The following is a 20,824-nucleotide window of genomic DNA, read 5'->3' on the forward strand; positions in this document are numbered from 1 at the left end:
CCTGTACATAGTTATGTATTCTAGCTGTAGGTCCTTGTGGTCGCGCTATGTGGGACGCCGTTTCAGTGTGGCCTATTGAACCGTGCCATGTCCACGCCCGGGATTTGAATCCGCAAAACCCTGGGCTGCCGAAGCGGAGTGTGCGAACTTAACCACTTGGCTATGGCTCGGCCCCTTTTGCCTTTTAATGTAAGAATGGCTCTTTTATTATTTTTATTATGATATTCAGCAGCTTTCACATTTTATTTAGTCTAATCTATCAGTCTTTTCCTTAGTGACATATTTTCCTTTTGACTTTCGTAGTTAGAAAGCTTTCCTCTCCCAAGAGCTGACAATGTTCTGCTATATTTCTTCATGGACTATACATTTTCATTTTGAAAATTTAATTATTTACAGTCATTTGGAATTTATCTTGTGGTAACTGTGTTAGAAAATCTACTCAATGCATTATGTAAACTAGTATTATCCTGGTATAAAACAAACAAAAAATAGTACAAAGAGACAAAATGAGAGACTCCATGTACAAATAAATGTAGATGGAGAAATCTTTATGAAATCATGATGGAGTAAGTGTATCCCGCACTGTAAAAAGATAGTTCAACAAACACCCCTAAACATGAAAGATGGAAAAGAAGGAAAGAAATAGTACTCATTATTTTCAGATGATATTTACAAAATTATCCAAAAGTATATATAGAATATTGTTGCTTAGTAAGTGCTTTTTAAAATAATACTAAATATGGCCAATAAAAATTTTGAAGGCTTTAGATAGCACATACCCGTTTGAAGGATCTTCACATAACAGTACTTAAAGGTATCTCTTATTTGGAATTTTTGAAAATGATTGAAAATTGTCTAAGATTTACTGAATCCAGATGCTGTAATGGTAGAACAGTACACACATCTGTTGGGAAACAATTCCCCATATGCCTCTCATGTTTTCCACATCTTGTAAGCAGAGGTCCTCACTCTCTTTGTTCAGCAACAATATGAAAATATTGTCTCCCTCCAGAGCAAAGAGCCTGTTTACTTACTATCTATTATAACAGATCCCAGTTCCCTAAGCACAGAGTTCCTCTCCTGTAGCACAACCCATCATGAATGTAGGAGTCATCTGGACTGCTGCAGGAGAATTGAGGCATTTGGAGCCTGAAAAATTGCTGATACTCTGGCTATTTCTATTGTTGTATGTAATAAAGTCCTTTGTCCCTGACTCCGTACTGTTTTGTGTCTTCTGCCAGCATCCGTGAAACTGTGGCAGGCTAAATTGTTAATTCTGCGATAGGGCAAAGTCTCAGAGTCTTCACAGTTCTTGACAATGTGTAGATACACAGAACTATGAAGATGGGTCAGTAATTTCTATTATTTCTTTGTCACTAGAAGAAAATAATCACATTTAATCAAAATGACCCAAAAGAACACTCTGTTATAGTCTAGCACATATAGTTACTTTTGATTCTTGGGATCGTCTCTTCTAGCCACAACGTCTGTACCAAGATGTTTGTTCTTTGCTTCAGGGCCCTTATAATTATCCATAAAGTTCTTAGGAACTTTTGTTTATACACCTCCTTAAAGGACTGTATTTATTTAACAAGTGTTATTCAATTAATTTCTACACAAGACTTGGCATCCTCCCATTGTGCCCTCTTTTCAAGTCAGTTGGAACAACTGACTTGTCATGCTCTAGTTCAGTCTCCAGCAATGACCTGCCAGCTCAGAGTTGCAACTTTTGAGCAGGTTGCTTCTCTTAACCTGTCAGGGTTTTGACCTTTGTCATTGGAAGAGCATTGCACAAGTGTGAAAAGTGTCATTTCTTCCCTTGGTTCAAGCTGAAAATGGATTACCCTATTGGCAGCACTATGATTCTGGGGAAACCCTAGCTAAGGGTGGTACTGCATAACTTATTTAGCCCAAATAACACTTGGGTAAATTGTCATATCCATTTTCTTACTTGAGCAACACTCTAAGAGAGACAAAACAAATAGCTCAATATAGCACTCCTTTTGAGAAAATGGAAATTCAGAAAGTTTTTATGACATGACCAAACATTATAATATATATGGATGTATAGATATTTTATCAATATATAATATTGAATACATATAAATTCAATATGTATTCATATGAATATATATGTAACAATATGTTACATATGTATTCAATATGTAACATTGATATATCAATATATAATATTGAATAGTATATATTCAATGTATAAATTAGATATATATCATTAGTAACAATATGTAATATTGAATATAGATGGCGGAACAGCAAGGATACTAGCTAACATGTTTTGAATGTTGCTTACACATCAGGCCCTGCTCTGTGGATGTTACATGATTAACTACCTTGATCTTCAAAAAAACCTTGTAGAATCAATATTGTATTATTAATTTTACATTGTTAGGAACTGAGCTTCACAACATCTGAGTGATAAAGTCAGCATTAAATATTAGGTCTTGTAACACTGTGTCCAGTATTTTAAAATTTTTTATATTATCCTATATTTTTCGCTAAGAAGAAAGACATGCTATATAAAAAAATGCATTCATATTAAAAAGTGATCATCCTGAAAAATAAAAATCTAAAGTACAGTGTAAGATTATAATTAACTTGTATCTAACCTATGCAAACGAATATAAAGATGTGCTATTTGCTAACCTAAAAGAAATCAATTAACCAAAGTAGGAAGAAAAAATGTAAAGAACATATTAACTATATCTCTTTTCAGGTGAAAATGGATCCACTTAGGTGGATTAATTATAAAATGTATCTTGTAACTTTCTATTCTTTCTCTTCTTGTATCTTCTATCCCACTTTGAACTATCACCTAGATGAGTCACTCAACATGATGTGCTAGGCAGAATTCTAAGGGCCCTAAGATTTCCACCCCCTCCCGATGAGTATAGGTAGAACCTAGGGATATGATGGTATAGTTGTCCCCTTTGTTAGATTATATTATGTGGCAATGGTGATGGGAGGGTCCCTCCTGTGATTATGTTAATCTATGTAGGACTCCTTACTAGCCAACTGGAAAGGGAGACAAAGTCAGAGAGATGTGCTCCAGCTGAGCTGGAAGAAAGCCAGCTTGCAAAGTGCCTTCAGAGTCAGGAAGAATGGTAAGGAACCATAGGCAGCCTATAAAAGTTAAGAAAAGTTCCTGGTCAATACCTGGCAAGAAAATAAAAGCCTCAGTCCTATCACTGCAAAGAAATAAATTCTACCAGCAGCCATTAAGCTTGGAATAAGACCTTGTAATCACAATGCTGGCCAATATCTTGACTGCAGCCTTGTGAAATCTGAGCTGAGAACCCATTTGACCCCTGCTAGATTTCTGACCTATAGAACTTTGAGATTATAATTTGTGTTGTGTTAGTCTGCTAAATGGTGGTAGTTTGCTATGCAGCAATATAAAACCAATACAGATGGGGATGATCATATTATGGAAAAAATTCCTTTAAATATTTCTGTGTGAAATAAATACTATATGTCTATGTGGAAAGGCATAATGAAATATTGTATGAAGCATAGTGAGTGATGACTCGTGCTTTGCATTTACAGCCGAAAGAGCACACTGTCAGAGATCAGTTTGTAAAATGAGAAATAGACTTCAAATGGAGGCACAGTGAAAGAACCAAAAGTATTAATAAGTGCCTTCAAAGATGATGGATAAACAAATTATTTCAAATGCAAATGACTGTGAAGAGAACTATTTAGAAAGATTGAATTATTTTAACTCCATATTTGGAAATATTATCATTAATGTAATAATTAGATGAAAAGAGCAATAACTAATGAACATTTAGCTACCCGAATAATAGTAAAAGTCCTTGAAAAAAAAAACCAGTGCCTTGAGGTCAATTCACATTTTGTTACACAAGGAAGCATCAATATGTTGTTCAAAGAGTATTATTAATTAATATTGAGTCAGATTAGCTTCTTGCATTCTTTTTGATTTTTCATCATCTATTTCCCATCTACTTTAGCCTGTTATTTATGATTTTGAAGAAACTAAGATTATACTCCCCTCGACCTATGACCAAATGAAAAGCAGTTTCCCACATTTGTTGGCATTAAAGGTTCACTGTTAAAAAATATGCTTAAAATAGTATACAAAATCTAAAGAATATTGTAGACAAGATAACATATCACACTACCTAGGAAAAGCATAATTTTTATTGGAATATTGAATGCATTTTGTAAAGTAGGTTGTCCTATGAGGTATGGGGAAAATTACTAAAAATCCATTTTAAAGCTGAAGATTGTGTAACAAGCGCTGAAAATTTGATGACAATTATTTCTCCATGTGGAAAAATAATTTTATGTAATACAGTATGTATATCCTAAGAATCAAAATGATTGATGCTGTTTATTACTCCTACTGAATTATTCCTAAATCAAATATTGAAATATTTTATTTGTACATTTTATTTTATCTATGTTGATTTGTTATGATAGTAAATGGTGTCCTATTAGAGAGCATAATCATTTTTATAAGGAAGAAACCATTTCCAATTTAATTTTCTCTAATATTCCATCATACTTATAATCAAATAATAAACATCAAATTTTATTTTTCTAGCTCACTACATTTTTGTAGAGGGGAATCAAGGTAAATTCACAAATTAATTTTTTAATCAAGCTCATCGTACACTTATCTTTTAAGCCACTAGTTGTGTACTACTATCAGTTATAACAATTTATCACAAAGTATAGCCCTTGAATGTGTGAAACAAACAAACACAAATCTTTGACATATAATTAGAATCTTAAATTAATCACTGTCTCAAACTTTGTTCTAGCACTCCATATCAAAATGATAAATTATAGCAGTTGATAGATAAGACAAATTTAACAATATATGTAAAAGAAGGAAATTCATTGTGAAATGAGATTACATACTAAGTTTAATCATTCTATTTCTGGAGAATAAAATACAATCTAGAATGCCATCCGGTTTTTCTATATGAAGCACAAAGATTAAGTAGGTCGTATATCACTGACTTTAGCATTTCTTCATTCTCAGCTTGGTTTTTTTTTTGTGCTTTATGAGCAATTTTGTAGTTTTAAAATGCCTCATAAAGAAATTCTTTACTTCAAGAAAGTAAAGATTTTTAAGCAAAGAAAATATCCATAAAAAGTAAAAATAAGTTTACATATTATTTATGGCTTTTCTCAAAAGGCCCCAAATTTTCCTAAACCTTATTCATTTAATGTAAATATCTGTGAATAGCGCAGATTCTAAGTGGTTAAACATAGCCCAGTCTGCCTTTTAACACATTCATTGGAGTTTTAATTCTTTGAAAGTGGGAGATATATTAAATCTTTCCTCATTCCTGATGGAATTATTAGATATCTATATATCAGTTATAATAGTCCTTTAACTATAAGTCGAATTATAGTTTATAGTTAGATGTAAAACGATCTCCAAAATGTATAGTTTACATCTGTAGGGCATTTAAATATATTTTTACATTAAGATTAACGCTTTATTAAATTCTTGCTCATTACAATTTTTCATATAATTTTCTAGGGTGAGAAAATCCATGTAAAATGTTTAGCACTGTGATTGGCACAAAGAAATCACTCAAATTTTAGCTAACAGTAGCAGTGTTATTTCCCATATTTTTATATTTCTGAATTAAAATGTGAGAATGATTTAACAGCATATTTGCTAAAAATGAGCTTTTTATCCCCATCATTTCTTAATTACTTAGTCATACACATTAACAATCATTATGGCATAATAATTACCTTATGTTTAAGGTGATTTTCAAGACTATATTCTTATTTTTATGTCCATTTCTGATAATTGAATTGGTTCACTGATATATGCTGAAATTATTCACTGAGATTCTCCCAGACATTAAAGTAGCCACTTCATATAATGTATATAATAATATTTCATAACTACACATGTATACGTATGTATGTAATCCACTACATGCTTGGATTATATTACTTTGTTTCCACATTAAGTGATTCTAAAATAGTCAAATATTCCATGGTATATTAACTGGATGCTCTTTAGTCTATAAAGAATGATTATACATCTTTGAAAGTAAAATTTAAAAGGACTCCAGTATACAAAATAACTTTTAGCAGAAACTAGAATATATTTTGAATTCTGTTTGGCAGATATAGAAAGACATAAGAGCTTTTCCCACTGTGTGTTCCATAGAACATAGATCTTACCAGTTTTATCCTGATCAAATTTTGAAAAGTGGTTACATAGACTATGCAACTTAGTATACATTAGTGTTTCTCAAATTTATTGTTTTACAGAACAGCATTTTACTCATTTCTTTTTAACATTGACATAGGAAACCAAAGTTTTGTGAAACAAACGGTGGGAAATAGTGACAAGATATTGAAGTATATAGTAGATAATAATGAGGAAAAATAAAGATATACGCAGCTAGATATATATGGGGAAATTTTTCCACAAAAATTTAACAGCTCACAGCTTCAACTTCAAGAAGTTTAAAAGAAAAGTGTTTCCAATAAATGGCTAAAAGCTCTTAAACTTGATCAAAATTTATAAAACAGGGGCATCACACTCCACAGTTTTAAGGAAAATGGGCTGAAGTAGGGCAACAGAAGTTCGTAATACCAGCGAAGTTCTGCAAAGATCACAGACACTTACATTTATCAATTATTTATTCTACGTTGGATTTACTATTGGAATTGCATTGCATATTCTAGAGCTTCACTCCAGAGTCTGGTTCAGGATATGTAATTGGGGCCAAGAATTCTACATTTTAACAAATTCTCCAGATGGTTCTGATGCATATGGTACAGTGTTGGCAGTTTGAGAAACACAGATAAATGCACAAATATTACCAATAAATAGAATTCTCATATACAAGGACAAAGTCTTAGAAAACTTCAAAAGATGAAGAAAATAACTAGTAAATGACTATATAGAAGGAGATAAAATGAAAATAAATGAGAGTCAGGGACTGGCCCTGTGGCCAAGTGGTTAAGTTTGCTACTCCGCTTCGGTGGCCCGGGGTTTCGCTCATTCGGATCCTGGGTGTTGACCTAGCACTGCTCAGTCAAGCCACACTGAGGCAGCATCCCACACAGCAGAACTAGAAGGACCTACAACTAGAATATACAACTATGTACTGGGAGGCTTTGGGGAGAAGAAGGAAAAAAAAGAGATTGGTAACAGAGTTACCTCAGGGCCAATCGTTAAAAAAAAAAGTGAAATTCAGACATTAAGATCATCTTGAAAGAAAAAAGGAAGCATAAATTTAGAGGAAATGTCTAGATTAGTAGATTATTTTATTGAGATATAGGGAAAGTCCAGAGGTGTAGTTTGAGGTAATTGTAGAATGATAACCTGGATCCTAAATGAAAGGGGTGGAGGAGGGACTTGAAATTTCCAACTAAGCTTTTTGGACTTCACGATACACCAGTTGGCCCTGACACTACTACTGGTCATGGTTAAATAAATAAAAGCTTGTAGCTACTCCCTCTGTAAAATGTTATATAGTGTTTCACATGGTGTGGTAGGACAAATGAAGCCCACCCCCCCAAAAAAAAATCTCTGGAATCTGTGACTATGTCATATTACATGGCAAAAAGAACTTTGCTGATGTAATTAAGTTTAAGGACTTTAACATAGGGAGATTAGCCTTGATTATCCAGATAGTCCCAATATAAACACATAAGTCTTTAAAAGCCTGGACATTTCTCCAGCTGAAGTCAGAGATGGTGGGGGGGTGGTGGTGGGAGAAGGTAATAGAGAGATGCATCAGAAGGGGAAATCAGAGAGATTTCAAGTATGAGAAGGATTCAGTGCACCAGTTGCAGGACCTCAGATGTACATGGAAGAGAGAGAGGCCTCTAGGAGCTTTGGGCAATAGATTCCTTTTAGAGTCTTCTGGTGAGAACCCAACCAACTGACATTTTTATTTCAGCCTTGTGAGACCTTGAGCAGAGAAACTAGCAGAGACCACCAGGACTTCTCAGCTACAGAACTGTGAGATAATATATTTTTGTTGTTTTAAGCTGTTAAATTCATGGTCATTTCTTACAGTAGTAATACAAAACTAATACACATGGTAAAACATACTCATTATAAATCAATACCAAAGATGTTCTGCAGCATGATGGCTAATCCCTCAATACTACCAGGATGCCTAACACCTCATATTTTAAATCAGGATCTCCCAAACATACCTTTCAATGTCATGAAGACATATGAATCCATTTTCACTACAGTGGAAAAAACTGACAGAAATTTAATGTTGCATACATAGAAACAATGGAAAGCTATGAAAATATTTTTGAGTATGTTACATGAAACTTGACAGTCAAACCAGAAAACATGGCAACTTCATAATTCATCTTCCAAGTTACTACATTTTCAGTATACTTAGTACTTACTGAAGGGGTAAACTAACTTAAGGGATCTTTATACTTTGATAAACAGAGTAGATGTTTTCTACTAAGGAGCCCTTAATAGAAAATTATTGTATTACTAACTTCTTCAATATTGCCAAAATTACACTTAAAATTAAACCTTTGTGTTTATGGTGTTTTAAACTGTGAATTAACTTACCAAGATAAAAATATTCCACTATTGTGAAAGCACCTTCAAAAACTAATGATTATTACTATCACAATGGAGGAATGGAGGAAAACAAGTCTCGAAATGCATCTTTTTGTAACACTTTAGAAATGTATTAGGTAGAAAATAGTATTCAAAACTGCTGTGATGTGGGATTATTTAGGATATAAGACAGAGAAAATGTTTTTACTCAGTTGCTTGCTAGAGGGTATTTTTTCTAGTGAGAAGCATAGCACTAGATGAAATGTTTAGTTTAAAACTTTCCACACATGCAAACTGTCACCCTTTATACTAAAGCAATTCTATTTGACACATGATTATTTTCTAGTGTGCTCTTTAAACATGTCATGTTTAAAATATCATTTTATTGATATTTAAACATATAAATAATTTGAATTATTATGTGCTTTAGAAAGTAACCGCTCCTGCTACTGTATTTGTGTATCTCTTATGATGACATTAGACCTGGTGTGGTGCATTCTGGTAATATGGTCCTGTGGAGATGAGTTGAAATCTGATATGCTATTCCTATGGGGAAGGGAGGGGCTCTTCCCTAAACTAGGTGAGTTTTATTGTCAAATCACATAAAGAAGAAATTACAAGTCCATGACCTCTATCTGAAATCCTTGAGAATAGATTATTTTTGCTATTAGAATTTTTTCTTATTTTAAAAAGGGAAAACATGCAGATTCTGTGCATTTTTAACACCGTCAGCAGAACCTGTGGTACCAACAGATTATCAAACAATATTTGCATAGTGAAACATGAGTACCCACACTGTGTGGCATAAACAAAGATTATAAACAGCCTCTAATCAGTTCAGGTCAGATTTTGATGCTAAATGAGTGCATACCAAACCTCCAGATAAAAACCTTCACTTTCAAGAGCTTCTTAGTTTTCCTCTTTGTGGTTAAGGGATTATGGATCTGTGGGACTGGAAATTCTGGTTTCAAATGGAAGATGGCAAATCTTGTCTCTTAAGGGATTTTTTTCTCTTGACTCTAACTTGCAGAGAAGACAGTTTACCAGTTTATTTTCTGGTGGGGAGGCAAAGCACAGAAGAGAATAGTGTGGAGTCTGAGTTGCCTGAATCTCAAATCAGACCTAGTTTCCTGTTACTCTCACATTTGGTTCCCTTTTATTAATGTCTAACCCTAGAGTGATTTCATGGTCTCATCTCCTAAGAAAATTTAAGGGAAAGATTTTCCTCTGTCTAGGCACACTGCACTGAAAAGCCTACTAATTCTAGCATTGTATTATATACTAAAGACTATTAAGAAAGTGAATCTCAGGATAGGATTTGGGATAACAATATGAACTGTATCTTCCTTCCTGAGTATTCTTGTTCCATTTTCACCCCGCAGAATTTTGGTTTGAATACGTTAAGCTGGGAAGTGATCTTTTTATATTGCCATCACTTACCTTCATAATATACTTTGAACCCATGAGCACTAACTGCAAAATCACTGGTCAAACGTAGTGAGAACACAGACTTGGTACTCGTCACTGGAGGTGGCAGATGGAATCCTGTTAACCTAAAAACATAAATGGAATTGTTAGAATTACAGATATTTTACCTAATAGAGTTAAAAGAGCATTAAAAGTTATTTTATCAAATCTCCAAATTGTCTAAGTTATGTGTTTGTGTATGTGTGTATTTGTGTACATGTGTATATGAATGCATTTATAACATGTTGATTAGAAGTCACTCATCAAAAGCAATTACTGTAAGTATAAATATACATTTATTTATGTATGAATGTGTGCACTGCACTCATTGCTGTTTATCATATCCATCACATACATCATCTATATGAAAATATTGATTAATTCAAACTTGGGGAAATGAATTGTGAGAGTATGTGTTTGTGTATATTTTATGCCATTGATTTTAACAACTGAACATTTAAAGGATATTTTAGTCAAATAAATTATTTTCCTGATAGTTTAGAATATTTAGAAAGAGTGGGAAGTATTTAGTGAAATTTAATATTAAAGGAAGAGATGTGATCTAAATATGAAATCGTTAAACTGAAATGTCTACAAATGAGAAGTGATTTTGTTTTATCAAATTCCAAAGTTCCAGTAAGTGTTATTAAAATTAATAGTTGCAAATTACTTTTTAGTTAATATTGCATATGTTTACATAACAAGTATTTGCCTGATATTTTTCCCATAATTTATTACTTATTTTGTTAATAATTTATTGCATATAGTTACAAGCTTGATTATACAAAAGCTGATTTACAATTGACATTTTTTTCTAAACCAGAAAGGAAAAATTAAAAATAAGAAAAACCATATTCATGGGATATAATTTTATAAAACTAATGAAGATTTGTAATTTTTAATTTTTCTACGAATTGCCTTTTATGTTTTTTCATTTTTTATTATTAACATAAGAATAAGAATTAAGTGTTTTATGCAAGGGAATGATACTGTTTTTCTTTATATACTTTTACTATTTTTTGCCCAACATTTTATATGTAGGATTAATCTACGTTTAAATTACCATATATTTGTTGCTGCCTAGCAGTGGTTCTCATGTTTGTCTCAGGTCTGCTTACACTCTAAAAACTTATTGAGAACCCCAAAACGATTTTGTGGGCTAGATCTATCAATATTTACCCTGTTTAAATTAAAACTGAGAAAAAATTTTTAAATGTGCATTTATTACTTAATTTTAAAATAAGTAAAATAAGTCTATTACATGTTGAAATAAATAATATTTCAATATGAAGTAACTATCTTTTCCAAAAAAAAGAGAAGAAATCATTGCATTCTAGTTTTGAAAATTTCTTTAATGTCTGGCCTCTTAGTAGAAAACAGCAGGATTCTCATATATGCTTCTTTATTCAATATTTTGCAATATGTTATTCTGTTTGATAAGTATGAAGAACCCTGGCCTCACTTAGATATGTAATTGGAAAAGGAAAGAGTATTCTAATAGCTTTGCAAATAAAAGCAGGTACTCTTGTTTGATACTACACAAAAACCTGACAAGTTAGTTGCAACATTAAATTCAAGTCATATCAATTAATTTTTATACTCTGTAACATTAAAATCCATTGGTTCACCTTGCACATGTAATCGATTATTTTTACTCATGCATTTTTTTTAACATCATGCATTGGTAATTTGAAATGTATTAGTTCACTGAGTTAGAAAGACCTTTTAAATGTTGATGCATTTTCTTATAGTATCAAAAAATCACATTTATTTTTATTGTTACTGATCTCATCAGAAATATCGTTAAGTTGGGGGAAGCTCTAAAGCTTACAGTGGTGGATTAAAGTTTTCCAAAACTCTAATGTTTTACTTGAAAACTCAGATATCATTGACAACAAATTCTGTCAGTTGTTTTCCTTGAAGTATCAACTCAGGTTCTTTTCTTTCTTTCTTTTTTTTTTTTTTTAGAAAATAAATACCAAATATCCAAGTGTGACTAACCATAGTTTATAAATTAGTCATTCTTTCAAATAAAAAGGTTGTTCCATGAAAAAAGTTCAGCTGACAACTCAGTTATACAACTGTTTTCCCTTGAAACAACAATCATATTTTGGTAGGTATAAGAAGGGGTTTTGGGGCATAATTTCCATTTTGTCATACGTGTTAAAAAAAGGGATACTACAGGGTAGATATTTAATGAGATAATTATTTACAGCTTCAAGAAGAACATTCTTAAGTACAATTGGATTATTATTATTTATTTTTTTTCACTGCAAGTGTGTGGTGGTAAAAATACGACTAATGACTACTAGTAGAGTTTGAGGGCACCAATTAAGATGTAATGCACCAGCTGTTTTACCCGTTATTACTTTTGTACCATGAGGGCAAATGCCAACACGGTGAAAAAGATGAATGATGTCTCAGTATTATTATGGAAATAGTTTTAATCTTCTGGACCCCTTGAAAATGTCTCAGGACCTCCAAGGATCAGTGGTTCACATTTTGAGAACCATTGCTGTGTAGGAATCTGCTGCAATAAATATACAATACTTGTTTTATTCATCCTACCGTTGATGGACCTTTAGCTTGTTTATTATTTATCTAGTGTGTTTTCATCAACTTTCTTGTAAAAGTCCATTCTTAATTATGTAGCAGTTTCTCTAGAAACTTTCTCTAGAGTACACAAGCATTTAAAGCTTTAAATTTTCCTCTTTTTACTCCATAAGCTACATCCCATAAGTGACCTATTCAAAGTGTTTTCTAAATTCCTTGGTGATTTCTTCTTTGGCCCATGGTTGGAAGTACGTCTCTTAAAGATAAGCATATGGCTTGCTTTAGTTATATTTTGTTACCACTGTGTATGTCATTTGCATTACAGTTAGATAATGTTTTCTGTATGAATTTAGTCCTTTGAAATTTATTGAGATTTGCTTTAGCAGTCAGATATTGTAAACTTTTTATTATGTGCCTGGTTTTCTTATAAAGAATAAGTATAGTATTTTCCTATTCCTAATCCAGTTTATCACAAATTTGAACAACACCTATTAGCTCACAGTTATATAGGTCTAGGCAAAGTGTAGCTCAGCTGATTCTCTGCTTAGAGTCTCACAGGGCGGACACGGTGTCAGTGGGGCTGCGTTGCTTTCAGGCACCTCTGGAGCTACATCTGCTTCCACTTTCAAATTCATAAGTCCGTTGTCAGAATTCAGTTCCATGCATTTGTAGGACTGAGGTTCCCATTTCCTTGCTGGCTGTTGGTGTGGGGTTATTCTCAGTTTTTTTTCCTCAGAGATTGCCTGCGTTCCTTGGTTTGTAGCCCCCTTCCTTCACCCTCGGAGTCAGCAATGGCAGTCCAGGTCCTTCTCCTTCTTCAGATCTCTCTAGTCTCTCCTTCTACCTCATCTCTCTGCTGCTGCCTCTTCTGCCTCCAGCTAGAGAGAGTTCTCTGCTTTTAAATGTGCATGTAATTAGATTGTGCCCAAACTGATAATTCAGATACCTTCTTATTATAACATCTGTAATCTTAATTCCATTTGCAAAGCTCCTTTTGCCATTTGATATAATATATTCACAAGTTCTGAGGGAACCATTATTCTGGGACCGTTATTCTGCCTACCATAATGGGTGTTCATTATTGGGTAGGTGATGTATTCAGTATTTCCTTCAGAGAAATTTGTTAATCCTGTTCAAATGGTCTCTGTGTTGACTGTATTTTTTAAATCTGGTCTACCAGATACTGAAAGAGATATACTGAAATCGCCCAATATGGTTGTAGATTTTTGTATTTTTCCTTGTAGTTATGTCCATTTGAAAATGTATTTGGGGGCTACCTTATTAAGCATATACAAGTCTAAATTGTTATATTTCCTGGTGAATTGAACGTTTTGTCTTTAAGAAGTGCCACGCTATTTCTAACAATGATTTGATCTTAAACTTTATCTTATCTGATAGTAATAAATCTACAACTTTCATTTATTATGATTAGGCTGGAACATCTGTTTACCTCCAAACTTTTGGTATCCTTATTTTTTTAAATGTATTGCCTATAACCAGAATATACTTGGGTTATACTTTTTATACATAAAAGATTATAATTTTATAATCTGATTTTATAATCTTGATCTTTTTGTTTGTTTATAAATATGTTCTATGTATAATGAACTATACATATAGTGAATGTAATATAATGAACTATAGCATGCATGCAGAAGATGTGTACAATCCAAAGTGTACATACTGCTGAATTATCACTAATTAATTTCACTAATTAAACATATTTCAGGTCAAGAAATAAAACATTACAAGCAATACTGAATGTCTGCTTATGCTCCCTCCCATTCATTTCTACTTCACTCCTCCCCTGACTTCTAACAAAGCAAATTAATTTTGCATGTTTTAGAACTTTATATAAATTAAATCATATAATAAAATTATTCTGCCTCTGGCTTCTTTGACTTGACACTATATTTATACTATCGTAGCAGGAGTATGGAACTTAACTTTCATTGCTATTAGGGTTCCTTTTTATGAATATACTGCAATTTATTTACTCACTATACTGTTGGTGGACTCTTTTTTCCATTTGAGTCTTTCATAAATACTACTGCCATAAAAATTTGTTACATGTTTTGTAAGCATATATACATATTTGTATTGGCAATGTATCTAAGTAGTGGAATTGCAAGGACAATGGGTAACTAATGAGTTATTAAATAAATAATTTTCTCAATATTTTTCAACCTTACTTCTTGATATAAAGATATAAGAATAAAACATTTCCCACTTTAAGTGCTCAGAGTATTTTTGTCATAAAAAATAAGAAACGTCAGGAAAAAAATGACAACGGTTTTGCAACACATGAAAAAGTATGAAAACCTATTTACTTCATAATCAGACTATTATGATGTTATATCAGATGCTATGTTATGAATGGTGGCCACCCAAAAATGCCCAGGTTTTAATCCCTGGAATTCTTAAATATGTCACCTTATATGACAAAAGGAACTTTATAGATGTGATTAAGTTATGATCTTAAGATTGGGAGATGGTTCTAGATTATCTGGATGGGCCCAAAGTAATCACAAGGATCTTTGTAAGAGGGAGGCAGGAGGGTCAGAGAGAGGAGATGTGACAATGGAAGCAGAAGTCAGAGTGAAGTCATTGCTTGCTGTGAAGATGGAAGAGGGATGCCAGCCAAAAAATGGCAAGCAGCCTCTACAAGCTGAAAAAGGCAAGGAACAGATTCTCTCCTTAGGGCCTCCAGAAGGAATGCAACCCTGCTGACACTTTGATTTCAGCCCTGTTAAATTCATTTTGGACTTCCTTTCTCCAGACTGCAAGTTAATAAATTTATGTTTTATAAACCACTCAGTTTGTGGTAATTTGTTGCAGCAGCAATAGAAAATAAATGTATAGCTCTCTTTTGGGCTTTGGAATATACATTTTTTCAAAAATGTGTCTAAAATATTAATCTATTCTATAAATGAAAATGGAATTCCCAAGAAACCTAGTTACCCACTCTAAGTCACTGAAACTCATGTTGATATTATACAAAATAAATAGATTCAGAGCCTATTGATTTAAAATTTACTTGAATATAACTTTTTAAAAAATTCTCTGTAGGTAAAACATGCAATTTTATCCTCACATTAGAAGGCACAAGAGTCTAGGAGAAATTAAACAACTTGATCGAGTTCACAATAGAGGCAGGTCTAAGACTACAATTTATTGTTGTGTCCCATTTTCTAGTAAACACCCTGTTTATCCTTTCATTGTCTTTGGCATATAAATTAAACCAAAATATTAAATATTTGAACCATTAATGTACACATAAACATACAAATTATTTTACAAGAAATTTCAGATTTTTACACTAATTCAGATAGATTAAATAATCCAATACTTTAAGATAATATTTAGAACATTTTTACCATTAAATTATCCAAGATAGAGGACAATGTAAGCAACTTTTCCCTTTTATCAAAAGCTAGTCTTCTGCAGTTATTTTAAAATAATAGGCATGTAGTGGCATGTTGAATAACGAGATATTTAGTTTTCTTTTTCATTTCAGTAAATGAGGGAAAATGTATATTTTTAAACTTATTTTCATGATAGTTGTATCATTATGACGATTTGCAGTAACTTATTTTACCCCCTCCTGTAATACCTTGCTTTTGATTTGAAAATAAACTTTCAGTTATTAATCCCATTAGTAACTTTTCTTTACAAGACTTCACTTTGTAGTTTAATGTTTACATGTGATTATTTATCAAGCATCTCTCTTTCTCCTTTGGACGCTAAGCTTTGTGAAGTCAATGCTTGGAACTCACTAATTTATCACCAATGGTTTATGCAATGCATACTGTGTAAGAGGCCCTCAATAAGTAGCTGTTAAATTAATGAATTGAGGTGGTAGGAGAATGTGAATGCCATCAGAACACATTCTTTTCCAAACTAAAAATTGTGTTCCTGGAATACTGTTCTCAAGAATCATAAGAATGTAAAGGAACTCCAATTGTTAAGAAAATTCAGATAGTCTACATAGAGACACTTGTTCAGAAAAAACAATGTTCACCATGTTATTAACCTCAAAATTTAAAAGGAGACCATAGATCTTAGGCACATCTGTTTGAAATATATTTGGGATACAACTATATAATTTTAAAACTAATATGACGTACCTTTAACATGAGTCATAAGTTACAATATTTAAATATACACATATTTCACTTGAACTTAACACATTTTCTATGTATTGTAAAAGTTTAATATTTTGTGGTTAAGCATGTTGTTTTCCATGGAATTGTTTGTACCAATTCAGATATTTGTGAAATTTAGTGTTTTGCATATATTATTAAATTATTATATCAATTGTATTTCCTTCATACTGATAAAGTTGAATAGTGAATGACATTTTGTATTCCTTTGAAAATAATACAAGAGTGTAACTCTGTTTTCTGTGACTTATAATTGTAGAAATCATTGCTCAATATCAGTAAATTGTTTAAATTCATATAGCTGGTAGGCAGTGGAGCAAAGATATAAACTCAAAACTTCCAACTCCAGTCTATTTCTTTCCCCATTATAATTTTCTCAAAAGGGAAATGACTATTCTGTGAAGAAAGAATGCATATCTAATTCATCTTTGTATCTCCAAAGTGCCCATAACAATTTCTTAACAAGTATTTGGAATAGATAAGAACATGATTTTACCCACATGATAGCTTTAAGTAGTTGAGGCTGCTGAGAACTGTATCACGATTACAAAATCATTGAATTAAAGGCCAGGAAAGTAAAGAGGAACCACTGTTTGTACTTGTTGATACTTTTATAGCAAATATTACCAGTGGGTAGCAAAGATATTTCCCTACTGGGAAAACTAAATAAACATAACAGGGGAGAGTCCTAGAATGATGCAATGTAAATTTCCTTCAGATATTCTTTTTTATAAAAGTTAAAATTTGAGAAGGAATGGCTAATAAAGGGTTGAAACGTGTTAATTTTACTAAGTAACTACTTTGTTTTGTGGCATCACAACAATCAACATTGTCTCTCACCATAAATTTGGTGCTTAAAAATGCATGTGAACTCAGATTAAAGGACAATCATTTCCTTTTAACGCCTTTAATTTCATGAAAAATTCATAATGTTTCCTCTATTTCACATTTCACTCTTATCTAGTAAATATTTTGTCATGAACCAGGAATAACTTACTGCCATTCTTCCACTAAATTCTCTCATAGAACAGGGTGGCACAACATATTGGTTGTTTTTTCATCTTATATTTAATAGTTTCTAATTTATAACCCATATTCTCCCTTCTACCAATCCCACATTCATCCCCAATCATATCTTAGCATTTTGTTCTCTACTGGGCGAAACACTCATCAGAAGCTGTTGTATGTTTTAAAAATCACACAGAGTGAGTGATCCCATTATTTCTCATGCCCCTCCTTTAGATGAAAACATTCTCTAGGCGTTTCCTCTTACAAAGACTCAGAAACATCAGTGATGTTTCATACTGTAATGAGTAACTAGTTACAGGAAGAGTTAAATAATGAACATAACTATATATCAATGACAAATATGAAAAGTATGAAAGTAATTTGGTAATTGATGCAAAATTGATAGAAATTTAAATTATAAGAAAGTCATTTAAAATGTCGATGCATGTGTTCTTTAAATAATAGGCTGTTCATTTGAGGATTTGTTTTTAAATTAATGGCAATTAACATGCCATTTTATAGCTTATTGGAAACTCTTAAAGCATCAAGTTTGGTCGATAAGAATCATACCTGTCTCATTATGTAACTATCTGTATCAACTTTTAACAGTGAGATATTTTTATTTCTAGAAGACTTGAGAATCAAGAATGACTAGATCTATACTATCTCTAACAATGCAATCAAAGGGCTCTTTCAATATGTATATTTTTAATGTGCCTATCAGCCAATTATAGTATTTTAAACTTTCTCTAGTAAAAAGTATGAATGTAAAAACGATAGGTTTAAATTAAAAAACTGCTAGCATATTACTGCTTCTAATGAGATGAGGGAAATAGACATGGGAGTGGAAAAAGAGAAAGAGAGAGCTTTATTTAAAAATAAAAGTGGTAACAGTACCAAAATCCCAGGATTTGTTAAATCAGAGATTCATGTGGAATGGCCTGGTGTATTTTCTGGAACCTAAGAAATAGCCACTAAATGTTAGTTTCATTAATGTTATGACTCAAAATCCACTGCCCTCTCATCTGCACTCTGTGTCATTCTATGGCTAAGATAAATTGTTTTATGACACCAGCATCCTCACAGTGATTTCTCATTACTCACAGTAAGATTTTCAGATGTGAATTATCTTACAGTTTTACTTTGGTTATACAGTTCTTAAAAATGATCCTTGTGATATACTGGGGATTCTCTACTGAAACAAACCATTAACCTATTTAGTTTCAGAAGGAATGGGAAAATCACAGGAACAAGTAGATGTTTAAAGTAATGACTGTTCTATGAGAATAAACCATGCATACCCTATTGATATTGGGGCACAAGAAGCACAGCACAATAATTCATAGTTATGTCAAGATGACAGTAATTGTAATATTAAAGGTAAAGATGGCTGTGGCAATATTTGAATAATTATATCATTTGTTAAGAGTAAATGAGCTGAAGCTTCTTTCAAATATGAAATTCCTGAGAAAGAGATCATACGCGAGAAAAGCAAATTTACAATGTTAGGGACACATGCTTGATCTAGATCTAGATATGGAAATGGATATGGATACCGATATACACATGGGTATGGTTAGGGAATAGGGTAGATATGGATATGACTCTGAACATAGTAAAGATACAGATAAAAAGGTAGGCAACCAGCATTCATTTCCACTCTTTTCTGTTCTTTCCACTGTGTTGAAGTGCCTATAATCCTTGGAACTATGCTTGCCAGAATACCTCTCTTTGCCAGTGGTATTCTATATTAGATTTTATCAATGAAGTCACTTGCATAAGATGTGGAGTGTGAATTAAAAATGTAAGCCATTACTATGTCTTGGCAAGTAGGTGCATGGACTCCAATAGGTGATAGAGGTGAGGTTTGGGGAAAACCCATCAGCTTGCCAGAATTCTTGTTTAAAAGAATTGTTTGGGTGCTGTGAATAATTGAGCTCATCACTAGTGTTTTCTTGCAATTTCTGCAAATTCTTGCTTTCCTGAAAGCCAGTGAAGGTTCTCTCTGATCTTCATACCCCAGCCTTAAGTTTAGAATTCTTGTTATTCTTATGTTCTTGCTTTAAGTATTTCAATTTTTTTGTCTAAACTCTGAGAGATGCAAAAATGCTATAAAACTGCTATCCCATGGAGAAAACATTTTCTTTCCTCAAAAACATAGCTTGAGGATATCCTCAACTCAGTATGTCTAGAGTCACTCCATTTATACAAACCTCATTTTTTTTCCAGTGACTTTGGAGGTTCATCTTCAAGATCAACATTTTATCCAGGCCCTGTGCAATATATTACTGGAAATTTTCTTCAAAATTCAACCTTTTCAATTTCTTTATCTGCTGCAAATACTGCAAAACATCTACAATAGCCCCTTTGCTTGATTTTCTTTTTTTTTTGATTTGTCAAATTATTTATCTTTAAGGCTATAAATGGCCATAATTCCAAAGGTGTTCTAGTTGAACCACTGAGGAAACTTGAAGTACAGAGAAGTTACATTGGGCGATTAGCCAATGTCAGACATTTAAGTCTATTTTACAGTGTCCCCACCTTGCATAAACACCAGCAATTGTTAATGAACATATTGTTTCCAAAATTTGAGGTTTTAAAGACGCAGCTGAAGTTAGGGACTACGAGCTTGGATTCTAGAGTATACAATTGGAAAACATATTCTACTGCTTATCAGCAATTTGATATTGGACAAGTTACTTTATCCCAATAAACTAGGAATAAGATGAGGTTAATACTAGGAATTATCCCATAGTTATATTGTGAGGATTAAGTGGGATAATGCCTGTAAAAATTTAGCACAGTGTCTATCACACGCTGAATATTATTTTTACCATAATTATTTTGATAATGAACCTTCCCAGGCTCATCTAATTAGCGTAAACACATTAAGTGATAACTCTGGGCTGTACCACCTGGAGTAAACCTCAGTGCTGTCATTTGGTATGTGTGACAATGGATAGGTTTCTTCCCTCCCCTTCTTTTTCTTCACTGGCAAAATGTAGATGTAAATGGTACCTATTCCTTAAGTTCTTGTCAGTTTTGAATATGTTAATACAAGCATCTT

General features: G+C 32.6%; 1 protein-coding gene across 5 annotated transcripts in view; it reads right to left on the minus strand.

Annotated features, from left to right (window-relative positions):
• CSMD3 (CUB and Sushi multiple domains 3) overlaps positions 1-20,824 on the minus strand; it is a 1,176,027-nt gene that overhangs the window by 998,922 nt on the left and 156,281 nt on the right. For all 5 annotated transcript variants that reach the window (XM_044781000.2, XM_014843283.3, XM_070481504.1 and 2 more), the window contains exon 3: positions 10,007-10,119. In XM_044781000.2, coding sequence (XP_044636935.2) covers positions 10,007-10,119 — 113 coding nt within the window. The remainder of the gene's footprint in view (positions 1-10,006; positions 10,120-20,824) is intronic.

The sequence above is a fragment of the Equus asinus genome, chromosome 12 (assembly GCF_041296235.1).
Source record: "Equus asinus isolate D_3611 breed Donkey chromosome 12, EquAss-T2T_v2, whole genome shotgun sequence".
NCBI classification, from domain to species: domain Eukaryota; kingdom Metazoa; phylum Chordata; class Mammalia; order Perissodactyla; family Equidae; genus Equus; species Equus asinus.